Source organism: Mus musculus, chromosome 5 (genome assembly GCF_000001635.26).
Source record: "Mus musculus strain C57BL/6J chromosome 5, GRCm38.p6 C57BL/6J".
In the NCBI taxonomy this organism is placed as follows: Eukaryota; Metazoa; Chordata; class Mammalia; order Rodentia; family Muridae; genus Mus; species Mus musculus.
The window spans coordinates 35,923,768-35,935,853 of NC_000071.6; the positions used below are offsets into that span (position 1 = coordinate 35,923,768).

General features: G+C 48.2%; 1 protein-coding gene across 4 annotated transcripts in view; it reads left to right on the plus strand.

Annotated features, from left to right (window-relative positions):
* Afap1 (actin filament associated protein 1) overlaps positions 1–12,086 on the plus strand; it is a 110,605-nt gene that overhangs the window by 30,449 nt on the left and 68,070 nt on the right. For all 4 annotated transcript variants that reach the window (NM_027373.2, XM_030254799.1, XM_006504098.3 and 1 more), the window contains exon 2: positions 11,785–11,913. In NM_027373.2, coding sequence (NP_081649.1) covers positions 11,787–11,913 — 127 coding nt within the window. In that variant the 5' untranslated portion in view covers positions 11,785–11,786. The remainder of the gene's footprint in view (positions 1–11,784; positions 11,914–12,086) is intronic.

Below are 12,086 nucleotides of genomic sequence, written 5' to 3' on the forward strand. Positions count from 1 at the left end.
TATCACCTCTTTTCTCAGCCATGCAGAAGACAGAGCTCACAACACAAGAACCCCTGGGGCCACCCTTGAACCTTACCCAAGCTAGAGCAGATAAAGGCTTCTTAGCATTTCATATATGTATATGTGTAAGTGTATATGTATGTGTACACACACACAAACACACATACATATCACATACTTAATGGGGAGAGCCTGACGGATGGGTTCCCCTCTTTGTTTATTCTAAAATAATTCAAACCTGTGGAAAAGTCTCAAAGGAGTCTGTTTGCCTTTCATTCTGGGTCCCCCAAATGTGGCCCTTTCTCTTTGTGTGCATTTTTTTAGGTGTGTGAGTGTGAAGCCAGAGTGCAGAGGTGGGAGGAGAAGAGGATGTTTTTAAGAGTGACCTGAGGGGGCAGGTATAGCGGGCTAATCTAGAGCAGTGGTGAGGAGCCAGGGGAGGTGACTGCATCTGGAAGGAGAGCCTAGGGAGGTTTGTTTCTGTTTGTTTCTGGGTTGGATGATGGTGGCGATAGTAGCCAGGGCTGCCCTGAGCTCCGCTTTGTCACTGTCCACATCCTGCTCTGAGTAATCCAGAAGTATCTCACTTGCAAACCCTGTTTTCCCTAAAGATCCTAATCCCATGGAGGGCTTACTTCTATAATCCTTGAGCACTGCCTGAGGCTGCCCAGTTTGTCTTGCACCTGGGATTAGTCATTGCCACCAGCATTCCACAGAGGTTATGAGTTCTCCACAGAAGGCCCTGGGAAATATAAGATGGGATCTGGAGCGGGGGTCTCAACTGAGTCAAACATCTGGGAAGGACTATTGTGTAGATGGGATTGAACTGTGCATGTGTGTATTTGCATATGTATTTATATTACACACACACACACACACACACACACACACTCACACTCCGATCCTGAATACTTTATGAAGTTTCCTTACCGTCTTGACAGCTGTTTTCTCACCTATGAAGTGGCGTCCCTCTCAATACAGTTCGTTACTGTTAACAAAAGAGGCACTTGCTTGGAGGAACAGCTCCCTTGAAAAGCACACGGGAGGCTCTTGTGGGTTCCACGGAGGCAGCTATAGCGGTGGCTTGGTGAGCACTGACTGCTGTCCCGCCAGGGAGGGGTGAAGCTGCATGTTATCGGTCTAAGTTTTCCAACCATTCTTTGGGTCGGAGAGGAACCCTTGATAAACTTCTTTTGTGTAGTAGATTATACTGATAATGAAAGTGGCAGTGGCCAGGAGTTATTGAGAGCTTTATCTGTGTCAAAGACTGTGCCAAGCGCTCCACATAGGGCATAGAACATTCATAGTCAAACCTCTAGCCACCCTGGCTTTACAGAGCACACTCAAGGCTACCAAACTGCTGTCAGCAGAACTTCCAGGGCCCCGAGTCTCATGTCCCCGAGGAACCTGGCTCTTGCCCATCCTGCGAGTGTGGCAGCTCCAGCCCCTGAAGCGCAGCCTGTGTGATACGCCTTGCCTCTAATTTGCTTCCATTAACACCCTGGCATATGTTACTCAGCTTGAGGTGCCCACCGCCTCGCCTCCTGTTCCCACATGCTCAGGGGGAAAGAAAACCATCTGCCAGGAGATCCAGGAGGAGAGACAGACGCCAGCCTTGCAGCCTCCACTCCCTGGAGAGCCGTGGCCCTTCCTCCTTGGAGTTTTAAGGCTGTCTCAGGCCTGCTGTTGGGAGCCCTGAGGCTATTTCTTCTAGCTAACAGAAGAGACTTGATGACACAGTCCCTGGCCTCAGTGTCTTCAGATGACCGGATGAGAGGAGCCCGGGATACAGAAGCCCAGCTGCGGGCTCTGTGGACAGCTGGATTGCAGGGGCCAGTGAGGAGAAGGCTCTGCGATTTACGAGGGATGGACTTCCTGTAAAAGGCCTGGTGCAGGCTCTTTGAGAAAGCTGCTGTTCTCACCGCCATCCAGACTTCCCAGTGCCCCCAGGGCTGTATTGCTTTCCGAGTCTGTGCTACCTTCCCAGTATTTCCACGGTGTCAGAATAGTGTGCTTTGCCGTGGCTTTCAGGACTTCCTTTTGGAGTTTTACTTATTTCTCTGAGCACAGAGCAGACGCAGGGAAGCTTGGATGTTGTGTAGGCTCGTTTGTTGGTTTACAAATGACCCAATGGTTCTGGGGCTGGTGGGATTTTCTATTGGGTGGGTGTGGAATGGAAACGGAGGTGGCCCCTCTCTGATGGCCCCTTCTCTCCTGTGGCAGCTCTAGCCTTCTTAGGGGCCAGGCTGCCCATGCCTTTGCCCTGGCTTTCCTACAGTGGAAGTGTGACTGAGCCTGCACAGAGTCTAGAAGGCAGCTGGTTTCTTCCCAACACGATCGGATGTTAGGTTCCTCATAGAAAGAGGATGCTGGGGCAAATTGCGCCCATCTGCCATGTCCCTACAGGGATGCAGAGTATGAGTTGTCCTTTATGAACATGCCTCAGACTATTATGGAATAGTGCAAGGAGGCGCAAAGAAGTATGGACTCATCAGAGATGTTAGGGAAATCCATGTGTCATGCATGCTACCTCGTATGTGGAGGTCAGCACAACTTGCAGGAGTTAGTTCTCTCCCTCTATGTTTGGGTCCTGGGGATGGAACCTAGGTCATTCAACTTGGTGACAGATGTCTTTACTCACGGAGCCATTTCAACAATCTCCAAAGTTACAGTTTTCAGAACTTAATTGGGGCAGGCTTTTTATTTAATAAAGTAGTGAAGAGTCACAGGATCAGGTTGGGGGCCAGCTAGCTGTCTGGTTGTCCCCCTTGGAGATGGCTGAGGGTCTGTGGAAGTTGCCAGCCAGGGTTCCTCCTGCGTGGAGCCTGCTGTCTCTCTCCATAGTCAGGTGGCGCCGGCAGTAGTGTGGGTTTAGCACAGGGGCTGTGGCACAGGCAGGCAAGACACAGGGGCTGTGGCACAGGCTGGCAGGATGCACGATTGTTCATTTATTTCTCCCTTGTGGCTTTTGCCGTCATTGTTCCTATGTTTAGAGGTGGTTCCAGGGCCACTGTGCCCATCTGCCATGTCCCTGCAGGAAGACAGAGTGTGAGTAGTTCTTTATGCCATTGTTGAGCCTTGTGCCGTTGAACATGCTTTTATCCCTGGGCATTAGTGTCTGCATGGTTGCGACGATAGCATGGTGCACTGTACACACCTCCTGGTTGTCCCCGAGACTTGGAAGCCCTGTCGCTGTGAAAGATGCTAGTCATCCGGATTTGAAAGGATCACAAAGGAAGTAATACCCTAACATCTGACCTCTGTAGCCTACACCATGCCCAAGGCTAGGCAGTTACTCCTCCCTCCGAACGTGCTCCCTGTGGGCAGTGCTTGGTGCGCTCTTCCCTGACCTGGCCAGCTGCATTTCATCAGGATCTGGGGATGAAGACAGAACTGGTTTGGCCTGATGACTCCTGTTCTTTCAATCTGTGTGAGCTGTTGGTTTCTCTAAACTTCACTTTTTCTCACCACCAAGATGAGAAAGTCCACTCACGATTGTTTTATTTGGTTCCTTGCTTTCCTTTGTGTTTGCATGTGTTCTTTCTCACTCCCTCTGCTTGGAAGAACCCCATGTCTCGAGTGGCAAATGGCACGCCCTGAGTGGTGGTGGTGGTGGTGGTGATGCAGGAAGGTAGAGCCTGCCTTCCTCCTGTGGGAAGCCAAGGAAGCTCCCCGCCCCTGCTCCTAATTCGTTTATTTGCTGCCAACCAGTAGTCTTTTCTTAAACGCTTATTTATGCAGCTCTCATATTACCAGATAAAATAGTGTTTCCTACTTAACTTGTTCACCTTAACCTGTTGCGTTTCTCCAGATCTCTGCTACTGTGGCTCACAGAGCCCCAGTCTCTGACTTTAGAGCTCCTCCCTAGCCCTGGAGTCAGAGGCCCAGACTCTCACATCCTGATTTGGGATAGCCCTGATTGGCTTTGTGACCAGGTGCCACTGCTGGCCCTGGGATTTCATCTGCTTTATAGATGGGCGTTCCCTTTATGTAGCTCTTTTGAGAGATTTACCTGGGTTTATGTGTGCATACTTTATTTCTTTTTATTGCTGGGGATTACTCTGAACCGAACACAATGTAATGTATTTACCCCTGGCATTGTTAATGGTCCTTTAGTTTGAGCTTGGGCTTTGGCAGTTCTGTGTGGCTGTCTACAGTAGTGTGTCTTATGTAAATCTGTGGGCATGGGTTTCTGGGCCCATGGTGAGGGCATCTTTAAACTTTAGGATGCTGTCACACTGTCCTTTGAGGATTAGGGGTGGGATAAGGTCCCACATCCCCTCCCACTGAGGCAATGTGTTTCTATTGTTTAAACCTTAGTCAGCTGGTGAATGCCATGATGGTTTGGTTTGTGCATCTGCATGAGTGACTGCAGAGTCTTCCTATTCATTTGGTGACATTTTATGATTCTTTATGGTCAACTGCCATAGCTCCTTGGCCTGTTCATTGCTGGGTTGTTTGCCTCTGTATGTTCTTGGTGTTGAGGGTGCTGGCAGAAAAACTTTGTCAGACACATCTATTCTATGTACTCCCATTTTAAAAAATAATTTCTTTGAAGAGTTCTGTTTTTTAAACATATATCGGTACTTTTAGTGTTCGTGGAAATCTGAGGCTAAAATTACGTTTCCTCCTAGGTGTTTTATGCTTCCCTCTTTAGTCTTTGCTAAGTTTATATTTTATGTGCTCAGATATGAGAGTTTGTGGAGGCTTTGTTGTGATTGACAGGGCTCATTAGAGGATCTCTGGATTCCCTGACATGCTGTGGTCCATATTGCCTGTTGCCTCTAGGCAGTCTTTCAGGGACTCTGCCTCCGGAGGTTGTCACTGATGCCCTCCCCATCTTGCCCAGACCCACTCTCCGACCCTTGTGCTCTTTCTTTGCTGATGTTGGAAAGATGGGGCTCAGGACCCTCTGGCTCGTGACCAGGCCAGGTCAGATGGGACCTGACCTCACTTAGATGTAGGACTGAGGCTGCCAGGGATACGTGGCTGGTCTGGGGGATTTGATGTGAAGTTCTTGGTGCATTTAGGTGACCCATAATGTAAACCCTTTATGGTAAGCAACTTGATCCTGAAGATTGTAACTTAGATTTTGGAAATTCAAAGTTTATCCATTGAAGCACAGTTTTCCTGAAATTAATAACTTTTTTTTTTTTTTCGAGACAGGGTTTCTCTGTGTAGCCCTAGCTGTCCTGGAACTCACTCTGTAGACCAGGCTGACCTGAAACCCAGAAATCTGCCTGCCTCTGCCTCCCAAGTGCTGGGATTATAGGCCTGTGCCACCACCGCCTGGCTAATAACTTTTTTTATTTGCATGGAAACAAATAGTGTAACAATGAATCCAACTATAACCCCATTAGCCAGAGATGATACAAAGCGCTCACTCTGTATCTGAAAAGCCAGGGAAACTGGGGAGTTGCCAAGGTATGTACAAGCTGCTATCCCCAGTAAGTATGGAACTGGGAGCCATGCCCCTTGAAGTAGAATAGCTTGGCACCCTCAGCAGTGGTGCCTGCAGGTGACTGCCATCCACTTTCTGTTTCCGTTGGTTTGCTTTTTCATCTGAAGAGTTTGCAACACTATGGAGATGGCCTTTTTTCAAATGTGATTCACTTACCTTAAGTTATTACAGTAAAAGTGCTCTTGGAGAGCTGACACAGAGTGTTGGCTAGATGACGTTTGCGTTGGTTTTTGTGGTGCTGGCTATTAATCCTAGTGCCTGGAGCATTTGAGACAAGCCTTCTAGCACTGATCCATACTCTGGCCCACTGGCTGTTTCATAGTTGTCAAGATTCTGGTGTGTGTGTACTGTTTGCTTATTTCTTCATTTGAGTAAGATGATGGCATTGTATTTATTTTCTTGTCACTGTCCACTCTGCCCTTCGTGGTACCCAGATATTTCCACAATGAGTTTCTGGTTATGTAATGTTCACATTTTCTTACAATGAATGAAGGATAAATGTGTTCTTCCCAGGGCTGTGGAGATGCTTCAGTGATTAAAGCACTTGCCCTACAGATGTGAGGTCCTGAGTTAGGATCCCCAGAGCCGATGAAAAGGCCAGGTAGATGAGGCAGCCACCTTTAATTCCAGCCTGGGAAGGTGGAGAACGGGTTCCGGACTAAATTGCTAGTGGTATTAGCTAAATAGGTGAGATCTGGGTTTGATTGAATGAATCAAATGAATAAGGTGGAGATCGATCAAGGAGGAGACTGGACACCAATCTCCACGTGCACATAAACTCACACATGCACACATCCCCACACGTGTGTGCCCACATACATGCAAACATCCGCCCACGTGAAAGTAGGGGAAAAGCAGCATAGCGCCTCCCTCTGCCTGTAGGTTAATAATCGTCTCTTCCCCTCATCTGGCTTTCACCATCCCGGCTCTGCCTTGGTGCTCATTCTGGAATTATCTTTTCAGAATGGAGAGAAATCAAGACCACTTTTTCTTTAAGCAACAACAACACCCCCCCAAAATAAAAAACCAAACCAACCAACCAACCAAACAAACAAACAAACAAAAAAAAAACGTTTCCCACATCTGTTCTTGGTGCTATGGGTCCTTGTGTTGTTCATGGCTCTGGAATATGGGAGCAAGGATGTCCAGCATTGAATATTACCCTTCTTTAAATTTTGAATACATTTCTTTTGAACATAGTGCCAGACAACTAGTTAATCAAATTGAGTTGAATTAAACTGGACTGATGTAGGTGGGGGCGGGGATACCATGCTTCCCATGTCATGTCTGAACTCTACTTTCTAAGTGACCTATGAGCTTCCTTTCAGCGAGCTCTTCATGTGAACCTGGAACTCCTGCCCTGTGATGCTGTTGATGACTCGCACTCTGACAGCAAAAATCACATCCAGATCCTGCCTGCCTTAGCATCCTACAAACCAATGGAAGGGTGTCCTCACTTGGGGCTTCCTTGAATGAGTCTAACTTCAAGGATCATCATAGGTTCTGGAAATGATTGTTTCTGGGGATTCTTATACCTGTCCTCAGGAACTCCTCCTAACCTGCCTCTAACTCAGTTAGCAAGGATGCTCAGAACCATTCCCATGCTCTTTCCCACCTCCCCCTTCCCCCTTCCCTTTGGCTCCAGTCCCGCTCACTCCAGCCCATAGGTTTTTTTTTTTTTTTTTTTTTTTTTTTTTTCTCAATGAGGATGATTGTGAGCCACCATGTGGTTGCTGGGATTTGAACTCATGACCTCCAGAAGAGCAGTCAGTGCTCTTAACCACTGAGCCATCTCACCAGCCCCCATTCCCATGCTCTTAAAGACTTTCTTCCTGGCATGGATGAATATTCCCAAGATTCTCGCAGCATCTTCCTGTAGCCCAGCAAATCGCCACTGGTTCTGTTGACACAGGAGCTTGCTAAGAAGAGATTCAGGTTAGGCTCCCATCAATGTCTGTGCTGAGGATCTTATGTACAGCCTCTGGGTCTTCTTCTGGGACTTAATGATTCAGACGTCACAGGTTAAATAGTCATGTCTACAGTCACCCAGCCTCCCAGATGATGGCTGTCCAGTTATTAAGACCATCAGATGCTGCCCTGCCAAGGGAAACTTAAAGACCCAGCAGCCTCAAACTTTGGCTGCTACTTCTGGGAACTCAGTGACCAACCTTTCAGCTGCCTCCTTGGATTATCTGCCGAGGCCAGGGGGGAGATGTTTGGAAGAATTCGCTGGAGGAGCCTGAACTGTAACCCTATAAGGGAAAATATGCATGGACTTACTCGGGTGGTAGCTGCTTCACTTCCTTACAGCTGGAGTGCCGGATCCCTTCAGTATTTGCCCAAGAATGAGCTCCAAGCAAACAAGGCCCTGTCAGATGTGGTAGCTGCCCAAGGGGCCCTGGTCTTCTGCCTCACTTTTCTTCTGTTCTAAAGATGTCACAGAAGACGCAATTGCTATTCAGGGACAACATTTTTTTTTTAAATCTCTGGAATTTTCTTTTTAAGACACATCTCAAGGATCCTGCCTGTTAAGGAAAGCAGACATTCCCTAGTGAGTTCATTGGTTTACCACCCAGAGCAGGTGCCTGCTGGCATTGTGCTAGATATTCCTTCAGAGACGCTCACTGTGGTTCCTGACTGCAGATCGGCTCCTGCCTGGTGGGAGAGACAGACTTCCTCTTGGTACAGTGTCAAGTAGGATGGAATGAGAGTATTCGGGGGAATTTTTTGTGGGGAGGTTATTAGCAATTCTTGCAACCTTGGCCCCAGTCTGTGTTCAGTGACTGGCATTTCATCCAGCGTGGGGTGCTGGATGCCAGGGCTGACAAAGGAGGGGCTCCCTGTACAAAGATTTCTTCCTCAGCCTGCTGCCACAGGCTAGGCACCTACTGTTCATAATCCCATTTCTGTCACTTGTTTTGGAGATGATAAGATCACGAGGGACCAATGAGAAAAGAGCATGGAAAAATGTTCATGTGTTAGGAGGCCACAAGTTAGTGTGTGTGCAGTCCTCGGACCAGGGTCCAGCAGGGAGAGTGAACTGCGGCCTTGAGCCACGCTTTTAGTCCTGGAAGGGAAACATCCTCAACTGAAGAATTAGTTGTCCAGATCAGATTGACCCTTGACCATGTCTATAGGGCTTTTCCTTAATTGCTAATTGGGGCGGGGCGGGGGCAGGGGGGACAACCCACTGTGGGAGGTGCCATTCCTAGGCCAGTGAACCTTAAGAAAGGTAGTTGGGTAAGCCAAAGAGAGCGAGCAGGTAAGCAGGGTTCCTCCTTAGTCTTCAGGTCTTGCCTTGGCTTCCCTTGGTGATGGACTGGGAGGCAGAAGATGAAGTAAACCCTGTCTTTCCTCCCTGAGTTGCTTATGGTCATGGTGTTTATCACAACGGCAGAAAGCAAGCAGGAGCAGAGCTCAGCTGGAAGCTTAGCCTGGCAGGATTAGACTGTGGTGCTCGGCTAGCCCCTCTGTGCTGTGGTGAGGGGGTCCTTTGAATGCTGTCTCAGAGGAGTTGACGCTTCTTATATGGAGAGCAGACTGCAGTGTCAAATATGAGAGGAGAGTTGGAAGGGTTCCTCCCCAGCCTGCCTGCTGTGACTCCTGGTTAGGCTTTGATTTCTGTCAGTGGCTTTGCCCAGGACCTCTGTTACCACATCTAGAAGGTGAGGCAGTGCCTGCCTCAGGATGGAAGCAGGGTGGCCCCAGCAAGCAGGGCCATTCCCATTCCCCCATCTTTCCAGAGCCATTGCCTCTCCCAGGGAGCCAGGCCGGCCTCGAGGCTGCAGCGGTGCAGGTGTTTAGCGTCTGTGTTCTGAGAGGGCCCTTCTCAGGGTTTGATCCGGAGTCACCTCAATTACTTTCCCCTCCCACTGTCCATACACAGGTAGCTTCTCTAGGTCACAGTGGGACTCTTGCTTCATCCGTGCCCCCTGACTGTTCCAGCCCAGTCTCCCTTCATCGTGAGAGCTGACTGTTGTCCCTCTAAAGTACTGTGTTCCCCACGCCCTGGCGTCTTATAGATAACGCAGACACACCGAGTACTTTCTGTGAGCTAAGCAAGCCAGCCGCCCTCACAGTGACGTGGTTGGGTGGGCACAGTTTGCCTTTTCTGTAAGTTGCTGTCAGTTAATGTCCTATGTCATTCCTGCGGTGATATTCCAGGGCTTTCTGTGTGGATTGTTGTTCTCACCAGCTGATGAGGCTTTGCCACTAGGCCATGTCACTGATGCAGAGCTAGCAGTCTAATGGCGTTTGTTAAACTTAGGAAACAACAGTCAACATTACATATTAATGCGTATTAGATAGTTTATGAAAAATATCTTCATTTACCAAAACAAGGCAAGTAGAAAGAGACATTGCTGGCTACTTTTGCTGGCATGTTTGACGGCAGGAAGACAACTGTGTTCTCGTCTACATTCATTCTTATCTATGTAAGGACCAAGTGCCCTCACTTGGATAAGTAGCTAGGAAGAAGGGAGTTTTAATGGCCTCTATAGAAAAATGGTGACCACTTTCTTTGCACTGTAAGCAGCATTGCTGTTTCTGGTGCTGTCTGGCTCTGGCACACAGGAGATGATGTCAGGTCCTTTGGCATTTCAGGGGGTCTGTTGCTCACACTTGCTGTATAGTACCTGAGCTGTACGGATCGTTCACTGTGGCTAGGTGACATTTGTTGTACCCAAAAGTGATGTTTCTGAGAGGCACTCTTGACCTTGTTAGAAAGCATAGTTTTGGGGACTGTTGGGCTCCCACTGACTGACTCAGACTCCAGAATACTCAATGGAACCTCAAAAAGATCATTAACCACCCCCCAAAAAAAACCTTTGAGCTCTTTCCTTAGAAGTGATGAATATAGTTAGTTTTGGGGTGTAGCTCTATGCCATGTCCAGCACACAGGATGCTCTGGCTTGTGGCTGAGAAAAAAAGAAAGCATGAATGAATAGTTGTAGCTGTACTTGTTCATTCAAGTCAGGTGACACAGATGGCTCCAGGCTCTGTGGCTCCTTCCCTGGACTAGCATGCTGCTCTCTGCAGAAGGGCTTCCAGAGCTCCAGCAGAGGAAAGGGCCAGTCTGAAGTGTCGAGACTTGATAAGGGCAATGGTTTTGCTACCTGAGTAATGTCAGGGAGGTATCAAGGGCACTCTTGAGGAAGAGTGGCTCTCAGATGTGGGGAACACCATGCCTTTAATAACGCTAGGTGCCAGTACTTGAAGCTTGGTGCCAGTGCTTGAGGCTAGGTGCTACTACTTGAAGCTTTGTGCCAGTGCTTGAGGCTAGGTGCCAGTACTTGAAGCTTGGTGCCAGTGCTTGAGCCTGGGTGCCAAGGCTTGGTGTGTTCATGCATGCAGTTTTGCTCTTGTGTTTATTTGCTCCATCATCAAAGCAGTGGGAAGATAGGGTCTCACTGCTATGAAACTACTGTGGACCTGCCAACACTGCAAAGGGTTTAGACTGCCCTGCAGCTCACACCATCAGTTAGAGTTGTTGATATAACCCTGCATTCCAGACTCGTACAAACTGTCAGTGTGTGCCATCATTTGAGCAGGAAAGACATGAGGGAGGTCACCACCTGAACTGGAATCTTGGCTGTCCTGACACCCCGTTATCCTTACTGGGGTGTGTATAGTACCCCTGTCATCCTGGTGTTGGGTGCAGCTCAAAGAGCAGGTTGGGGATGAGCCTTGGAATCTGTGTGCTGGTGGTTATTTAAAAACTGATGTTTTGGGCTGGTGAGATGGCTCAGTGGGTAAGAGCACCTGACTGCTCTTCCGAAGGTTCCAAGTTCAAATCCCAGCAACCACATGGTGGCTCACAACCATCTGTAACGAGATCTGACTCCCTCTTTTGGAGTGTCTGAAGACAGCTACAGTGTACTTACATATAATAAATAAATAAATAAATAAATAAATCTTTAAAAAAAAAGAAATTTGTTAACAAAAAAAAAAAAAGAAAAAAGAAAACTGATGTTTTAATCTCGGATCTCTTTGTGGACACTGAGATTCAGTGTCACCCACTGACATGGAATGCTATCTACTTTGAGGCCCCTCCATCTGTTGGCTTTGGCTCTAACTCTTCTCCCGTTGAGCTTTGCTGCCTGGAAGTAAGGATGAAGGAGCCATACATGTGTTAGGAAGATCATGAGCGTGCAGAGGGCCTGACTTAGCATTCTGGCTTCTTGTGTTCAAATGTACAATATGTCATCGTGTGATCGGACTGAACGTGAGCCACTGAAGGGAAGCTCACAGTCCTGTTCTGTCATCTGCAAACCCTCAGCCTGACTGACGATCGGTCTCCTTCTTCCTCTCTCCTTTCTTTCCAGCAATGGAAGAGTTAATAGTTGAACTCCGCCTCTTTCTGGAGCTCCTGGACCACGAGTACCTCACATCAACTGTCAGAGAGAAAAAGGCTGTGCTCACCAACATCCTGCTGCGCCTGCAGTCATCCAAGGGTGAGTCCCACAGGTCCTTGGTCCAGATTCCCAGGGTTCCAAATTCTCATTACCCCACCTGTTTCTAAACTTGATTTGTTCTCTTCCCATGCATCCTCTGACACTATCCCATCCATGAATTCTTTCTTCAGTCTTCTCCCTCCTTGCTGTCTGGTCTGGTCTCAGGTAGACTT